Raw genomic sequence first — 18,088 nt, 5'->3', positions numbered from 1 at the left:
TTTTAATAAGGTAAACGTACTAATTGACCCCGGGCTCTGGTGAGCACCAGTGGGGATTGAACCAGGGACCATTTGAGATGGAGATCCGTGGAGATAAAACACATGATAATGGGTGGTCAATATTAGAGGGGAGGAAACCTTGTGACCCTGGGTTGTAGATATAGAATGAACTCGAGGAGAAGACGGAATGTAGACACAAGTGGAAAGTGAACCTGGGTGCACCCTGGGCTATGGGCAATAACTAGTGGAGAGTAAAACCAGGACTTATGGATGAGAACATCTGTAGGAGTAAACCTGGGACCATGGGCTGGTGACACCGGTGAGGAGTGAACTGGGGACTGTCTGTAAGATGTTGGGAGTGGAGAAGAGAGAAATGCACCCACTTTTTGAGATAGACACCCAGAACAATCGAGGTGGATTGCAGCAAGGAGTGAACCCGAACTATGTTGTGTGGACATTAGTATGGGGTAAATATGGGATATATACACAAGTGAGGAGTAAACGTGAGAAGAGTAAACTTGTAACATTGGGATAAGGACACCAGTGGAGAGTGAATCTGGGACTGGGAAGTTGACATCACCGGGGAGTGATCATGGAACCACAGGTACTCTAGTGGGGAAGGAACCCGGAAGTAGGGGAGATGAACACCAGTGCTAAATGAACCCTAGGCTATGAGATGGGACACCACTAATTTTTTTTTGTTTGTTTTTTTTTTGTGTTTTTTTTTGGGGGGAGGGGCATCTATGCCCATGGAAAAAGCTCCATCCAGGTGGTCCTCGATGACTCTTTACAGGGCATGACACAATGTCATTCAACTTCCTACCGGCACAAAAAAGTGTAAATTATATGTATAGTGACCGTTTGTTGTAATGCATTGGATTATTTAGATAATCACAGCGAAGCAACAAAAAAGATCAAACGCCCCTATCCCCCCCCCCCCCCTTAAAAAAAAGACAAAAACCCCACACCACAACAAAACAACAATAACAAAAAAAAAAAAAAAAAAAAAAAAAAACAGCAAAAAACAAACAACAAAAAAAGCCCCAAAGCCCAAGTCAAACAGAAATAAAACAAAACAAAACAAAACAAAAACCAAACAATCAAAAATAAACAATCAAAAATCATGCAAGCAAAGTAAAATAATGCAAATAAGAAATCCAAATCATCATTTAATCCAAAAAAATCTTATTTTATTGACATTAAAGCGTTTACAATTTCGCGATTAAACACAATCATTGTTTCCTCCATCAACCCCCCCCCCCCCCTCTGATACAACATAAAAACTAGATCTCCACAATCCCAATACAAAAGTGAACGCCGAAATGCGAAGCAAATAATCTTTGTATGTCTGTTATTTAGTTATGAAACAAAATGGTTGCATTGCCAAACAATTCAAGTAATTGAAATGTAAAGGAGAAAATGCGTGACTAATAATAGCATCTAACTCATAAGACGACAAAAAAAAAAGAACACACACACACACACACACACACACACAACAAATATATATATATATATATATATATATATATATATATATATATATATAAATATATATATTGTTCTTTTAAAAAATATATATATATAAGAGAGAGAGAGAGGGAGAGAGAGAGAGAGAGAGAGAGAGAGAGAGAGAGAGAGAGAGAGAGAGAGAGAGGCCATTGAAAGGCATTTTAGCTTTTTAAAATAATTTTTGTTTTGTTTACAAGTCATTGCAACAAAAAAGTGATTCTATAACTCGAATAAACTGATAATTTTTGTGACTTTCAATTGTCTGTCTCGTAACGACGTCTTAGTAGTACGATAAAGGCCAAGATGTTTCTTTCTTTCTTTCTTTTTAAAATTTAACTTAATGAATAAATAAATTCTAAAAAAGGGTGTAACTCAAATTTCGACATTCAGCACACGGATTGATGGGCACGTGTGTGGGTTGATAAAATGACTTTCAACGTAATATATAATAAATCGCAAAGCTATTTCCGATTAAAAAACAAAACAAAACAAAACGGGCTAGATACTATTTTTCTAATATAACTATTTAATGTGTGATCGGTGACATCACAGAACGAAAGCAGCAAATTTGTACAATGTCCCAAAATAATATTTCATTCCTTGTGTTAGTAGGAAGCTCAATTTAGAATCTCTCGGGTAGATGACTCGCTTACGAGGTACAACAAGCAAATGTTTCATTTTGTTGATCATCTTGTCATACTTTGAGCCTGTTCAATTGATTGGTTTCATCCTGAAAAAAGGCAATTAGGCAATGTTACACAATGATGGTTGTAGTCTTTCCGATCCAGAAAGCCGTGGCGTTTATCCTGGCTTCCTGAACGTTAAACAGCTGAGCTTGCAATACATGGACATGGCGGACTTCCGTGATTGGAGTCCATTGCACATGTGGAAAGCACACGCACACACACACACACACACAAACACACACACACACACACACACACACATATATATATATATATATATATATATATATATATATATATATATATACAAAGAAGAGTTCGCTATATTGGGCATTGACACGAGCTCTGCCTTTGATACGATCTGTAGAACAAAGCTTTTGAAGGTACACAACTCATTTATCAAAAAATATCATATCCGACAAATACGATCACAGCTGGCAAACACAACTTACGTTTACATCTGGCGCGGAAACAAGGAGACAGTCTGAGCTCAATTCTCGGTATATTTGGAAGACCCCCCCCCCCCCCCCCCCCCCCCCCCCCCCAGGATTCCTCAAATTCTTACCCGCGAACTGATCTACGCATTCAATGTTGATATCATAATATTTGATACAGCAGACCGGGCGAAGCAGCACATACCAACAATATCAAATAATCTGCGACATTGGAATCTCAACGTCAACGAATTCAAAACAGAAATCACAATGGTTAACAAGAAACAAGTGGAATGGAAAAGAGAAAGAAAACTCGGAAACTTGATTAATGACAATGAAGACATTAAACGGAGAAAATGCCAGCTCAAACTGCATTCAGAGAACTATACAACGTTTGGAACAGGACGAACATCATTAATGACAATAAAAGAATACGCCTTTATTACGAAGCGGTAGCGCTGCCAATCCTTATGTGCAATTGTGGTACGTGGGGTCTTACAAAAATAATTTGGACACCCTGGACTCACTTCATCGCAAACAATTGAGACGAGTTATTGGGGTACATTTGCCAGACAAAATCAGTAATGAGGATGTATATGAGTACAATCTGTCAGTACGCGGATAAAGCAGCAAAGAGATGATGGAAACTATTCGGATTAGTGTTCCGACGAGATGAAAATATTCCAGCGCAAAACTCGATGGATGATTACTTTTAATAGGGAGCCAATAAATACAGAGGGCGTACACGAACTTCACTTCCAACATTTAATCAAGATCTAAAAAAATATCAAATATATTTAGAAACAACAACCGAAGAACTGCTTTCAACAACACAAGGGAACATCTAATTGCCTCAGCACCTTAACACACATAATGAACTTCAAAAGCTAAGAATACTTGGACTAGACAGAGATTTATGGAAACAAATTACTAACTAGATACTAGGAATAGACTGACACACTCGAAGTAACACACACACACACACACACACACACACACACACAGTGTTCACGGCAAGCGTCCATAGAGACAGCGCAGTCATATTCATTCATTAATACATGAGAGGACTTTCTAAGCGTACTTTCCACCTGATCTAAATCAAACAGTAGACCGAGCTACCAAATCAATCCTGACTACACTCTTAGAAATAATTATAATTATAAATTTTATGGCCGCCGTTCCTTTACCCACACTGCCCCTTGTGTGGAATGACCTGCCCAGAAGGATAACAGAAGCAAAATCTATTGATAGTTATAAATCTTTGTTAAAGCAGTATCTTTTTACCGTAGCATTTTCATGATATTGATATTATATCACATACACTGCTGCTATTGGTATCATTGGTGGTATAGGTTTAATAAATGTCACTTTTAAAATATTTATTTGTAACATGCATAGAGCATCACAAATTGATGAAAATGCGCGATATAAATGCCATGTTATTATTATTATTATTATTATTATTATTATTATTATTATTATTATTATTATTATTATTATTATTATTATTATTATTATTATTATTATTATTATCATCATCATTATCATCATCAATATTGCATAGAGGGGATAGTTAAAAGAATTCCGTTTTAGTAAAATTGAACATTTTCTTCTTCCTTCCATGATCTTTATATCTCTGCATCTCCCTGCGTTCAATCTCCCCTTCATTATTTTCGTCCTATTTTCCTTTTTCTTCCCGACTTCATTTTCTCCACCACCCCCACCCCGGCCACCATTTACTCCTCTGCTTTTCCCCTCCTTCTTTCGCCTACCTCCTTTTCTCCTTCTTTGAATCATTCTCCTCCACGTCTTTCTTTTATACACCAACACTTCCTCCTCATTCTCTTTTTCTTCTTCCTCTTTTATTTCGTCTACTTCTTCTACTTCTTCTCCTATCTCATTCTCTTTCCCTTCTCCTCATCTTCCTTTCTCCCACTCATCGCACTCCTCTCCTCCTCCAACTCTTCCTCCTCATTTCCCCTCTCTCACATCTCCTCTCCTCCTCGTTGTAAAAAGTCGACAAAATTACAAGACAAAATGAAGTTATCTCCGTTCCATGTCCATTTTCATCACAACTCACCTAACTGTGCAAGTTGCTCCAACGTCAGTGCCGTGAGTGCCTTGGCGTCGATAGTGATCCTGAATTTGTTCGCCAGCATGGTGACTGCCTGGGTTCCTACAATGGAATCCATGCCCAGATCCATCAACGTGGCGCTTTGATCGTGGTTGGAAAAGTCCGGAACTCCTGTTTCAACAGACAATTGTGATATGCTGGCGTTAATTTATAGAAAACGATATAACGCTCTTTACGCCGTTAAGCTCATTGAGCCGGAGTTCCTGTCGGCTTCTACAGCTTAAACCGACAAAGCAATTGGTTGTTACCCTTTGAATAGGACGCTAGTCTTTTGAAAAATACTTTCTGCCAGATCTAAGAGACTCCGCTTCTCAATAACCGATGATACACGAAGGGAAGAAAATTTTTTGACTGCGACACCACGAATAGATATCAAATTTTGGTCCCTTTGATTGTAAGGCGTGTGAGTACTCTCTACTAAACAAGCTATGGGAACCTTTGTTGGTATCAATAATTCAAATGAAAATCTTTGTGTCTCTATACAGACACGTCCGTGCAATCCAAACGCCTCCGTTCAAAGAGTCGGTGGCTCAGCATATGGTGTTTCGTATCGCATCACATTCAGGAAATACTGACCGCGGTCAGTGACTGGATAGGTGACATTGATCAGAAAAAAAAATCACTGGCCCTGATGATGTGCCCTTGGATAAAGCACTATACACATAGAGTATAGTACTCCACCCAACTCAGATGTGAATGAGTACCTGTGAATGAGTATCTCAAGTCTTTTTTCTGCGGCTATATGGTCCAGTGGTATGACACTCGTTTTCGGATCGGAAGGTCCTTAGTTCGAGCCTCGCTCGGCTCATAGTTGAGCCCTTGGAAAGGCTCTTTACTCACATTCTCTCACCGTACTCAGGTGTAAAATGAGCACCTGGCCGCTAACAGCGTTGTCTCTGTCCGGAAAAATTATAATATCGCCTGACAGGCGTCATGTCTCGTTTTACATGTAACGTGTTGCTGTTGGTCAGGGACCATTTGTAAAACGCTTTGAGCACTTTTAGTGGATATTGCGCTATATAAAAGCTCAATTAAATCGTTTTTACCAGATCTTAGAGATTCAACTATACCAGTGACAGATATTATAGGAGTGTTTGTGCATTAAGGATTCCTAATATGATAAGACCCACCGTCCTTAAATGGTATTAGGTCGAGAAAGTTTAGATGCAGAATTTTGAATTTATAGGAAAAAAAATCAGACCAGGTTTAAATTTATGTGTTTTATTGAGGACAAAAAGTGAGGTTTTGGGTTTCTTCGAATGACATCTAAAATTTCATGTTTCCTGTCATTTTGATTTTTAATTGGCCATTTAGTATCTTGTTCTTTTCTTACCGGCATAATACGATGGGTCACACATGGACATTTGATCACAAAAAAAGGAATGATTTCCGAAATAGATGAAGTCTTGTAAACATATAACGAGCACGATAAATCCATGGAACAATTCTATAAAAAATGTCAAGTTTATTTACTTATCGATCTATCTGAATTGTTGTGTTAAGAAATTTGTATTAACCAATAATGTGACCATGTTATGCGGCATAGATTTATCATTGTAGACTTTTTCATCGTGTTCAGTAAAGGTCTGCCAATAATGTTATTCATTCGTCATCGATCAGAAGCTGGAAAAACAGAGAGCGATCATTTAGCATTCTTTTGTAAATATCTTTTAAATCTATGACCCGCGCCACATGGCCCCATTCTTTTGTGCAAGTTTGTTACTAGTCGTTGTTCAGAGCGAAGAGGTATAATTAATAGTGTAGTTCATCACTGCCTATAGATAGAATGAAGATGACGTAACACAGGCCTTTGTTATTGTTTTTGCTATCCACGTTTAGGAGTATCACTAAACTGTTTTGACCAGACTATAAACGAACAAGATTACACATAGTTTTGTGTGTTGGTCCGTTATAACTCCGGATGGCAATGTTGTGAGTTTCTTAGCCAAGCGCACACTATCGATACTGCGTTAAACGTATAGGGAAAACTTTTGAAAAGGCAATATCTCAAGTCTTCAGCTCTTTTTCACTTTATCTTAAAGATTCAACTATTCGATAACAGTTACTGGTTGAACAGATGGGTCAGAATAAAACTCTGGTAGGGTACGCACTGGATTCTAGCATTCTAGCACATTCCGCAATGCAGCTCGGTGGAGCTGTGTGAGCGAAATTTATCTAGATAATAAATCACCCCCCCCCCTCTCTCGCCGTGAGCATCGGATTTCAGCTAACTCGGATTCTAGTACCGCTTTTGGCTTCTCGAACAAACTGTCAATAAACTCCAAGGAAGGCTTCAAGGAAGTCTCAGGTTTAAAACTTTTTTATAGACCATGAAACATCTAATCGATCGATATTTGAAACAGATGTTTTTAGAGTAAAATAACAGACATGATGACGAAATTGTCTTACCTAACTCCATTGCTATCGCCAGCTGTACTGGGGTCCCCTCAAGCCTTTGCTCATTGTCTTGTCGTTCTACCGGCTGTTGAAAGCATGACGTCACAGCATAAGAACATACCAAGAGTTCGTCCAGATTTTTGACAATGCTGGACATATTTTGAGGATGTGTGTTATCAACAGTAGGCGCTTTGTTTCCGCAGACACTGACATCGTCCATTGATCCAAGCTCAATTACCTTACCTGTGAACAACCGTTGAAATGCTACATCAATAAATTCAACTCCTCGGTCGGTTTAAGAGAAGTAAAAAGCAAAATTTACTAAATAAAATGAAAAAAAATGTTTTGTAATTGAATGTCAGTAATCTCAAAGAAGCACAGCAGCAAGGTTTCAATACGCAGTTGAATCGCCAAAAGATAGATAGATAGTTAGACAGATAGATAGATAAATAGATAGATATATAGATAGATAGTTTATATATATATATATATATATATATATATATATATATATATATATATAGAGAGAGAGAGAGAGAGAGAGAGAGAGAGATAGATAGATAGATAGATAGATAGATAGATGATAGAGGAGAGAGAAAGAGAGAGATAGATAGAGAGAGGGAGAGAGAAAGAGAGTAGATAGATAGAGAGAGGATATATATATAGTATAATATATATATAATATATATATATATATATATGATATATAGAGAGAGAGAGAGAGAGAGAGAGAGAGAGAGAGAGAGATAGAGAGAGGCATACGAAAACTGATGATATCACATGGTGGAAAGAAATTATCTTCCCATTGTCTACGGATATATGGTATACACTCGAGCACGGAAATCTCGAACACGCAAATCTCGAAAACACGGAAATCTCAAACTCGGTACAATTCCCCGTTTTGATCCCTTTATTTTGCTAGTATTGGCAACACGAAAATCTCGAACACTTTCCGGGGCCAACACGGAAATCTCGAACCAACTGGACATTCCCTTGCGGTCCGTTGATATTATTTTTCGCGAATTGTTTGTGTTGAACTTGAACGAAAACGAAAGATGTCATCGCTCTCCCTGTAGCGCTACGTGCCATTCCAGTTAGTGAGTTACGTGTGAGAGAGAGAGAGAGATGAACGCACACACACACACACACACACACACACACACACACACACAAAGTCAAACAATATTCACGCGAAGATCATGCATTTAGCATATAGCATCACTATCAAGAAATGTTTGACTTAAGGGGCGGTTTGGGTCTTTTCTAAAAAAAAATTAATTACCAATCTTCAGCGGTTTTAATCATTCAATATCGTCATTATAGGTTAAAAAACAACATTTATGGTGAAAAATTTTAATTATCTGTGTTGATACCCATTTTGCGACCTAATTTGGGGGTCTGACATAAAAAATATAACAATCTCGTGGCAAACGTTCCACAAAAACTAATGAAGGAATGACCTCCATATTCTTCCCTCTTGTCAACATTGTACCATAGTGTGTCACCATAGAGAGATTTTACGGCTTTATTTATGAAATTTTTATTAGAACATTATAAAGTTGAGAATCAAAATGTTATGACAAAATTGATGTTAAAAATTCAGAATTAGGATTATAATTCAAAATTCACATATCTTATCAAAGAAATCTCTCTATGGTGACACAATACATTATCTCTGTGATAACTGTGAAAAATTTCAGACAATTTCATTGAATAGATTCTGAGAAACGTTTGACACAGTATCCCATACCCTTAGAAAAATGACATATTGAGAAAATGGGCAAAATAGCTTCCCGTTTTTCACACTTTTCTTACTACCTGTACAATTTTCGACTGTGTTTTTCGTGCCTTTATAGTCTACTTTAAGAATTTGAACTTCACTTATATTATTTCTAGGATAATAGAATATTATTTTCCACCAAAATCTCAAAATCAATTATTCGAAGGATTTTCCCAATAATTAGACCCAAACCGCCCCTTAACTCGTTTACATTCCTTCATATCAATTTTTGCAGCAATAATAATAATAATAATGATGGTGATGATGATGATGATGATGATGATGATGATGATGATGATGATGATGATGATGATGATGATGATGATAATAATAATAATAACAATAATAATAATAATAATAATAATAAATTAATATATACAATAATCACGACAGAGAGAGAGAGAGAAACAAATGAACTTCTTATATAATCGTGATTTCGATAATAATAAAGATGGTCGAAGTTACCATACTATGACTATGACGTAAATGACCAACATTAGCTATTATTCCCCAGTCCAACAGAGTTGGAGCAAAAATTTCTCGGCACCTGAGGCGGTTTTTTTTCTCGTATGTGAAGATAGTAAAAATTCGAGCCATTTTCTCAGGTATTCAATGTGGCAGCACTATAGTAATAGCCTTAAATGGTGCCAGCAAAAATCCGCTCCTTGCAATCGTTTGAGTGGGGAAATCCAGTCACTCGCTCAGCCATGGTACACAGTCGCTGACAGTCATCAACGGACTGTGTGAATCGGGAGAAAAGCGTGGATAGAAGGCGTTGTGACAGAAAGGGAGTCTGTTTCGCACTGTTGATAAAAGGCGATATATACCATTTCTCAGTTTTATATATTTTAAAAAATGCTGTTATCCATTTTTAAAACATGGATGTGGTGCAGGCACCATTTGAACCAATAGAGCCACGCCCCTGCGCCCAAACATTTTAAACCTTAATCTTGCTTAAGAGACATTTGGAAGTATTAAACAGTAGGTTGGGCTGATAAAATTGTTTACATAATATGTATTGTGAAACTTTTCTCGTGCCTAGCGTAAATTGGGGGAAAAACACGTTTTTTATTTTTTATATTGCCTTGTTCAATCCAAATACAGATGAATGAAAACAACCAACGCCCAAAGTGATGAGTGATAGTGATTTTAGATAAGTACCGGATTCGTAAGTAATGACCTCGCGGGCTGAGTGTGTAATCCACAATGCGATATGCTGGCTTTCTCTTTCTATTAAGCACACGCAGTGGGAATTGTCATTTTATTTCTGTAATTGAACAAGACAAGGCACACTAAACGCGACACCAGTGAAAACTCTCTTAGTAATTTTGTAAAAGATGAAAGATAAAAGGAAATTGAATTGTCTCACTCTCAACTCTTGAGTTAAACTAACGGAGAATTGTCATTATAATATGACTTTTATCAAGACCACCCAAATTTTCCTCCCTCATATCCTTTGTAAAATACTCAACACGGAAACCTCGAAAACACTGAAATCTCAAACAAATAGGCCCGGTCCCGACTTGTTCAAGATTTCCGTGCTCGAGTGTATATATAGTAAGTTCACCTGGCAACATTTCCTCCTGACGTTTGGCCATCATCCTACCCACCAGAGCGTTACTGAAATTGCCCGGAGTTCCTTCAGCCTGGCAGTCTCCATCAATTAAGGTCGTAAATACACAGAAGATATGCAGATTTTGCCCAATCGATGACGCCTTGTTGCGGGTGGCCGAGTCTAAAGCACTAATCATGGCCACCTGTCCATCAACTACAATTGACTGCCAGTTTTCAAGGGTTGTGTCTTTGAATGCAACCGACGGTGTATCCTGTGTGAGAGAAAATCATAATAATATGACGTATCAGTATCAGGCTAAAATTAGCCCATTTATACGTCGTTTGTCATCCATCAAATGAACTACAAAGTGAATACCAAGTGGCTAGAAGCTGTGAACTATAAAAAGTGTTGGACAAATGTACTTGAATAAAATAGCCTCAAAGTAATAATTGACTTAACGCGAACGTTTGCTAAAAATCCTTTCTAAACCAACAACAAAAACAGTTCAAACAATAATGGCTACTTCACGTAGAATCCAGAAAGATCCGAAAAAAGAACTTTTCTTCAGTCTACCTGGATTCTACATGAAGTATTGCCGTTAAGGCTGAGGAAGTCTCGGGTTTAACAAGTCTCAGATTTGAGACTTTTTAGGCAAGTTGGATTTCGTCTAAATCTATCGATAGCGTGGCTCAGCGGTATGGTTTTGGCTTCGTACCCGGAAGGTACCGAGTTCGATCACCCGCCGCTGCGCTGTGTGGCTTGAGTATGTCACCTCGCCCTAGCTCAATTTGCGGCGCTGCACTGCGGCTGACGCCTGGGCAAGTCTTCCCTCGGAATAGACCCTAGAGAAAAATTTCCCCTATGGGATGAATAAAGGGAATTTATTTTTCAAAAAAATTATTTTTATTATTTTATTTGGATAAATAGTTTGTCGTCAAAATGTACGAAAGTGTTTTGTCGGAAAACAGCAGAAAGGCTCTCTTGGTAACAATGTTTAGGTCACCAGCTATCAATGTATAAAAATTATACGGAAAGATTTTAGTTTATTATGATTTAAAAGAAATTTAATCTCGTTCTATGAAAGTTTAACTATCAGCTAGTCTCACCTGTGGCATTACGAGAATTCCTCCAATGGGTCCACTGGCCTTGGCCATAGAGAGTACGGCTGTGACATCTTGTTCAGATTTACATCCCGTTGACCAGATGGCGACGCGCACACCCTGTCTCTCGAGCACTTCAACTCTTTGGCGTTGGTATGCGCATTGAATTCCAGCCCTAAAAGGAAATGAGACAAAAATAATAGAGAATGTAATATAATGTAATGTAATGGGAAATTTATATAGAGCAATCTTCCAATTAGAATGGGATGTAATGGCGCGTTACAATAACAATAATAAACAATAAACAAACAAGAAAGATCTAAAATAAATGATCAATAGCGAATTATATTTCAGACTTATATTATGACCATTGTTTTGTGTGTTTCATTTCATATTGTCTATGCAAATCGCTTGATTTTTGATGAAGCAAGAGTTGTCACATTGCTTTCTTTTATGCCTTTATATCTTTATTTACAAAAACTCTGCCGAAGTTTTAGATGAAATGGGGCTATGTGGTCTAGTGGTATGACACTCGCTTTCGGATCGGAAGGTCCTGGGTTCGAGCCTCGCGCTCGGCGCATAGCTGAGTCCTTGGAAAAGGCTCTTTACTCACATTCTCTCACCGTACTTGGGTGTAAAATGAGTACCTGACCGTTAACAGCGTTGTCTTTGTCCGAAAAATTGTAATATCGCCTAACAGACGTCATGTCCTGTCCTTCTATACAGAATGTTGTTCAGCAAAATGATCACAACAACACAGTGTTTAGTATTTATAGCTGTAAGCAAAGCATTTCTTTATATTTTGTGATGTACAAAGGAAGTGAGAATGAGAAAAATGTTGGTTGCATCGTAACGAATGTGACGATTGTCCTATGGGTGGTAAGGAAAGGATTAACCAGAGACTAAAAATCATTAAAAGAAGTCGACTCATAAAACTAGAGAGGTCAGACCCATTGGGTCTATACTAGAATGGTCAACACATAGGGATAAAAAAATAAAAAGCTTAAAATATTATATTATAAAGATGGTATATTTAGGGATCGCCGGTTTTTCAAACTTTTAATACACGGGGGCTAGAAACAGGCAGGTAAAAGGCTGCTCTCTGAAGGACAGCACAGGAGCCTGTAGATATCATCAGCAATCTGCTCGCATTTCATAGCATTTCAGAGGTTTCTACCAGGCTCAACGTTTTTCACAGTACTTACTTTAATCATTTCTGCACGTAGCCATCGTTAACTTATTATAGCCTGACACTGACCAAAAAATGATGTCAAAATGCTTGTCTTTGGCCACAAAAGAAAACAAATCATGAGTTGTATTCACTAGTTCAACCAATGGAATCACTTGTTTCCATGAGCACTACTAACGACAACTCACAAGGCGGTGCAATAACCAAATAATGACGTCAAAATGCTAGTCTTTTTGGGTTTCAGTGTCAGGCTATAGATAGTATGCAGATGACGTTACTCAGGCCTTTGTTATTATTTTGCCATCCGCGTTTGTGAGTTGTTCTCACTTAACTGTATTAACCAGACTATAAAAGTTCATGGTTACACAGAGTTTGTGTGTTGGTCCGTTATACTTCCGGATGGCAATGTTGTGAACTCCTTGGCCAAGCGCATTCTATCTATAACCGAACGATGGCTACGGTCAGTGTCAGGCTTTAAGTTTACGATGGCTCCGGTTGTAGGTGGAGTCCCAGTCGCCGCGCAGATCAGAGCTGTCTTCAACAATCACTTCGCCCCTCGCTCACGAGTCCGCTAATGATTGAATGCGTTTTCAATCTGGTTTTTTTTTTTGCCACTTAATCAATGACTGAGTAAAATCACAACTCAGTGTGATTTGTGAGTTTTGTTCACTCATTTAAACCAACAAGCCCTTTGAAATGCCTTGTATTGGTGCTATGTGCTTAGCCAAAAATGGTCACAACATCCGCCAACCGGATATAACATACCAACACGCCCACACAACTACGTGTAACCTTGAATGTATATATAGTCTGATTGATAGATTTTTATTGAGAACTACTCATAAACATGGCTGGCTAACAATAATAACAAAGAGCTGAATGGCGTCAACTTCGTTCCTTTTATATATTTGGGTTATTCTTATTGCAGTGTTTGCTGTTTTGGACACAAACAAGGGACAACATCGATGACAAACACATTCTCTACTACAACTACAAACTAAATTGTGATCATCGCTCAATGTTCCTCCTAAGGTTGATAAATTACTTTACCCCCCCCCCCCCCCCCCCCCCCCCCCCACGCCTTGTATTATACGTACTTTCCAACCAGCACAAGTTTCCTACAACCCCGAGTTGTTAACCACTGTGCCACCTCAAGGCCGAAGGATTCGAGACCGCCGATGATGACGTAAGTAAAATCAGGATTGCACGCTGTTCTGGGCTTAACGTTAACTTGTATCGGCTTTGGTGTCACTCTCTGGGTTGTCTCTTCTGGACGGAACTGGGGAGAGAATTGACATGGCCTGATGTACTTTTTTGCTTGTAGTAAGCGAGTGTATCTAAATGAACAGATATAATTTTTTGTGCTTGTAAGCGAGAATATCTAAACATAACAAATAGCGTGATGTGGATGCTGGTAAACTACTACTACTACTACTACTACTACTACTACTACTACTACTACTACTACTACTACTACTACTACTACTAATACTAGTACTTCTATTACTAATGCTAATAGTAATATACTATAACTTACACTTCTACTACCACTTTTACTACTACTGCCACAACAACACATACTACTACTGTTAACACATATAATGCTGCTGTAGCTGCTGCTGCTGTTGCTGTCTATACTACTGCCACCATAACTACTGCTTCTATTACTACAACAACAACAACAGCAACAACTACTACTACTACTACTACTACTACTACTACTACTACTACTACTACTACTACTACTATTACCACTACTACTAATACTACTACTACTAATACTACAGCTGCTGCTGCTGCGACTACTACTACTACTACTTCTGCTACCACTATTAATATATTATATATATATATATATATATATATATATATATTCTTTCTCTCTTTATTCCCTCTCTCTCTCTCTCTCCCTCTCTCTCTCTCTCTCTCTACACACACACACACACACACACACATGTTTATATATATATATATATATATATATATATATATATATATATATATATATATATATATATATATACAAACGAGGTGAGAATAGTATTTGTAAATATACTAGAGCGAGAGCGAGAGAGAGAGAGAGAGAGAGAGAGAGAGGGGGGGGGGGGGAGAGATAAAGAGAGTAAGAAGGATGATATATTTTATATATATATATATATATATATATATATATATATATATATATATATATAAATATATATATATATTATGTAAATTCACTCACATTTTTGCCGAGACGACTCGTTTCTGTGTTTTTCCTTTAATTCACACTTCTTCAGTCGGCATAATCCATGCTGTCATGTCCGTAGAAAACTCCAAACTCTATATATATATATATATATATATATATATAGATTAAGAGAGAGAGAGAGAGAGAGAGAGAGAGAGAGAGAGAGAGAGAGAGAGAGAGAGAGAGAGAGACTTACCTCTATCACGACGTTGCCAATTGTGGATGCACTTCCAGCAGTTTGAAAAGCTTTTTCTATCTCATTCAAGCCAAAGATGGTTGTCTGAAACGATAAAAGGGTGATCAAAGTATATTGATCTACGCTGAACGGATTACGTAAAGGATAAATGAACCAATTTTGCTTTTCATCTGAAGTAGCATGTTCCAAACTAACAAAGAAAAATGATTTTACTATAATATTGTAGAAAGAGGGGGGTATTCGAGGCCAGGAATTTGTTGCCAAGAATGAACAAATTAGACCATGTTATGCCATATTCAACTATCTCCCAATTGTGTTGTGCCATATTTAATTATCTCCCAATTGTGTTGTGCCATATTTAACTATCTCCAAATTGTTTGGTTTTTGGATTCAATTCGACGTGAGCATTTTACAGGTCTGATAACCGAACGCAATTATGGACTTGTTTTAGGTTTGTTGTAATAGACAACTGTGTTTGCGTTGGCTTGAGAGTATTTCCATTACAACAATGAGACCATAACCATTTGGGTTATCAGACCTGTAAATAAGTACACATCAGTTCAATTAAATGAAACATAGTGTCATATTGATAATTCTTCCCAGCTTCGTTCCTCACTCACTGCCCATTGTATGGAAGTCCTTGTCAAGCATGTTATTAATTCAGAAAAGTGAGTGGAGCAAGCATTTTTGTTGATAATAATAAGAAATGAAGTGAATGGAAAAGTGCCAGAAGACAATGAAGAATAGAAACTTTGTTGCAATGGGGATTCGAACCCACGAGGCTACTATTACGACAACTCCGCCTAGCCTTAACAGGAACAGTAGGGTAGTGGGTTCGAACCCCCACTGCTGTAAAGTTTTAATTCTCTATTGTCTTCTGTCACTTTTTTACTCACTTCATTTCTAGTTATTATCAACATAAATGCCTGCTCCACTCACTTTTCTGAATTAATATTCACCCCCATTATCGGAGCTTACTCATAGTCTCAATCGTCTCTATGTTATATGTTTGTTTGTTTGTTTGTTTGTTTTTTGTTTGTTTTTAGAATAGAGCTATTTTTAATAAGCTTAATGGCTGGCTCGCAAACACCGCAAACGAACTTCACGTGTCTTGAACCCATGACCTCAAGAAGTCGCCAGAGGGACTCAACACAGATACTACAATATCACTTTTTATTTGGAGTGGTGGATGGTGTCAATTGCAGAGCGTCCTCTCGCGGCCAGGCGGAGTTGTCGTAACAGTAAGGTAGTGGATTCGAACCCCCATCGCCGCAAAATTTTTATTCTCTGTTGTCTTCTGGCACTTTTCCACTGACTTCATTTCTTTTTATTATCATGTTATCATCTATTGTTACTACCTTTACTTAAGTACTCATTCACTCGTAAGTTCAATCGCATATGGAATACCTACTTAATAATTCTTTTTGAAAACCTAGACATATGGTTTGCAAATAGCCACTTGGATGGTATTAACACTAAACCTCGAAGTGATTAATTGTATGCCACTGGACTTTCACTTGGTAAGCACTTGGTCATTGATACCAAAGGTTTAAAAGAAAGCATATTAAAAGAGAATAGGTACTGAATTTTGTCATTTTAACAAAGTACCTTTAGGAAGATTAAGTATTAGAAATGGTAAGTTAGAAGTCATGATTGTTTTTTAAAAGAGGAGGTTTTGAAGCTACTTTTATAAATGGGACGTATTGTAAGGCAATGATATCAATCATAACTTGGTTTTTGGCAAGGTAAGAGTCGTCAGATTGTTCAATTAACACCTTTGTTATTTTGGTTGCAAAATTCTACAGAAAATATAGTTGGAGAATTCCATGTCAGAATATAGGCATGGAGGTTTTTATCCTTTTTTAATTATATATATTTTTGGATTTAGTAATGGCGATACAAAGTGCATTGTTGCACACATTTTATCGAGTTACAGTAATCATTGTCTTGTTGTTATAATTGTATGAATCACTAAGAAAATTGGGGACCTTGAAGGGAAAAAGTCACTTTCAACTAGCAGAACTCGTAATCGTAACAGCTAGTACCTGTAAAGGTTGTACGAATGTAGCATCTTGGAGCAGGGCAAACAGTGTTTTCCTCTCTTCACTCATGTCAGGGCTGGTAAGTACACGTTTCATATCCACATCCAAAATACTCTTGTCTTTGATTAATGTGATAGAATCTGTCATAATTATGGAGAAAATTTAATTAATCAATCGCTCATTTTAAAAGGAATCTTCTTCTTCTTCTTCTTCTTCTTCTTCTTCTTCTTCTTCTTCTTCTTCTTCTTCTTCTTCTTCTTCTTCTTCTTCTTCTTCTTCTTCTTCTTCTTCTTCTTCTTCTTCTTCTTCTCTTCTTCTTCTTCTTCTTCTTCTTCTTCTTCTTCTTCTTCTTCTTCTTCTTCTTCTTTCTTCTTCTTCTTCTTTCTTCTTCTTCTTCTTCTTCTTCTTCTTCTTCTTCTTCTTCTTCTTCTCTTCTTCTTCTTCTTCTTCTTCTTCTTCTTCTTCTTCTTCTTCTTCTTCTTCTTCTTCTTCTCTTCTTCTTCTTCTTCTTCTTCTTCTTTCTTCTTCTTCTCTTCTTCTTCTTCTTCTTCTTCTTCTTCTTCTTCTTCTTCTTTCTTCTTCTTCTTTCTTCTTCTTCTTCTTCTTCTTCTTCTCTCTTCTTCTTCTTCTTTCTTCTTCTTCTTCTTCTTTCTTCTTCTTCTTCTTCTTCCTTTTCTTCTTCTTCTTCTTCTTCTTCTTCTTCTTCTTCTTCTTCTCTTCTTCTTCTTCTTCTTCTCTTCTTTCTTCTTCTTCTTTCCTTTCTTCTTCTTCTTTCTTCTTCGTCTCTTCTTCTTTAGCCTCTACTGTCTTCATACCTTCATATTTTCTCACAG

The 18,088-nt window shown here is 37.4% G+C and overlaps 1 protein-coding gene across 1 annotated transcript in view; it reads right to left on the bottom strand.

Annotated features, from left to right (window-relative positions):
* Window positions 1-1,818: 1,818 nt before the first annotated feature.
* Window positions 1,819-18,088, bottom strand: part of LOC144974807 (fatty acid synthase-like) — a 59,238-nt gene continuing 42,968 nt past the window's right edge. Inside the window, exons 25-32 of the mRNA XM_078918096.1 lie at window positions 17,259-17,395; window positions 15,214-15,297; window positions 13,885-14,066; window positions 11,605-11,773; window positions 10,511-10,769; window positions 7,176-7,406; window positions 4,713-4,877; window positions 1,819-2,242 (exon numbers count right to left, since the gene is read on the bottom strand). Coding sequence (XP_078774222.1) covers window positions 2,238-2,242; window positions 4,713-4,877; window positions 7,176-7,406; window positions 10,511-10,769; window positions 11,605-11,773; window positions 13,885-14,066; window positions 15,214-15,297; window positions 17,259-17,395 — 1,232 coding nt within the window. The 3' untranslated portion in view covers window positions 1,819-2,237. The remainder of the gene's footprint in view (window positions 2,243-4,712; window positions 4,878-7,175; window positions 7,407-10,510; window positions 10,770-11,604; window positions 11,774-13,884; window positions 14,067-15,213; window positions 15,298-17,258; window positions 17,396-18,088) is intronic.

This window comes from Berghia stephanieae, chromosome 6, assembly GCF_034508935.2.
Source record: "Berghia stephanieae isolate SIO BIC M18660-M18661 chromosome 6, UCSD_Bste_1.3, whole genome shotgun sequence".
NCBI classification, from domain to species: domain Eukaryota; kingdom Metazoa; phylum Mollusca; class Gastropoda; order Nudibranchia; family Aeolidiidae; genus Berghia; species Berghia stephanieae.
This window is presented reverse-complemented; position numbering and strand designations above follow the sequence as displayed.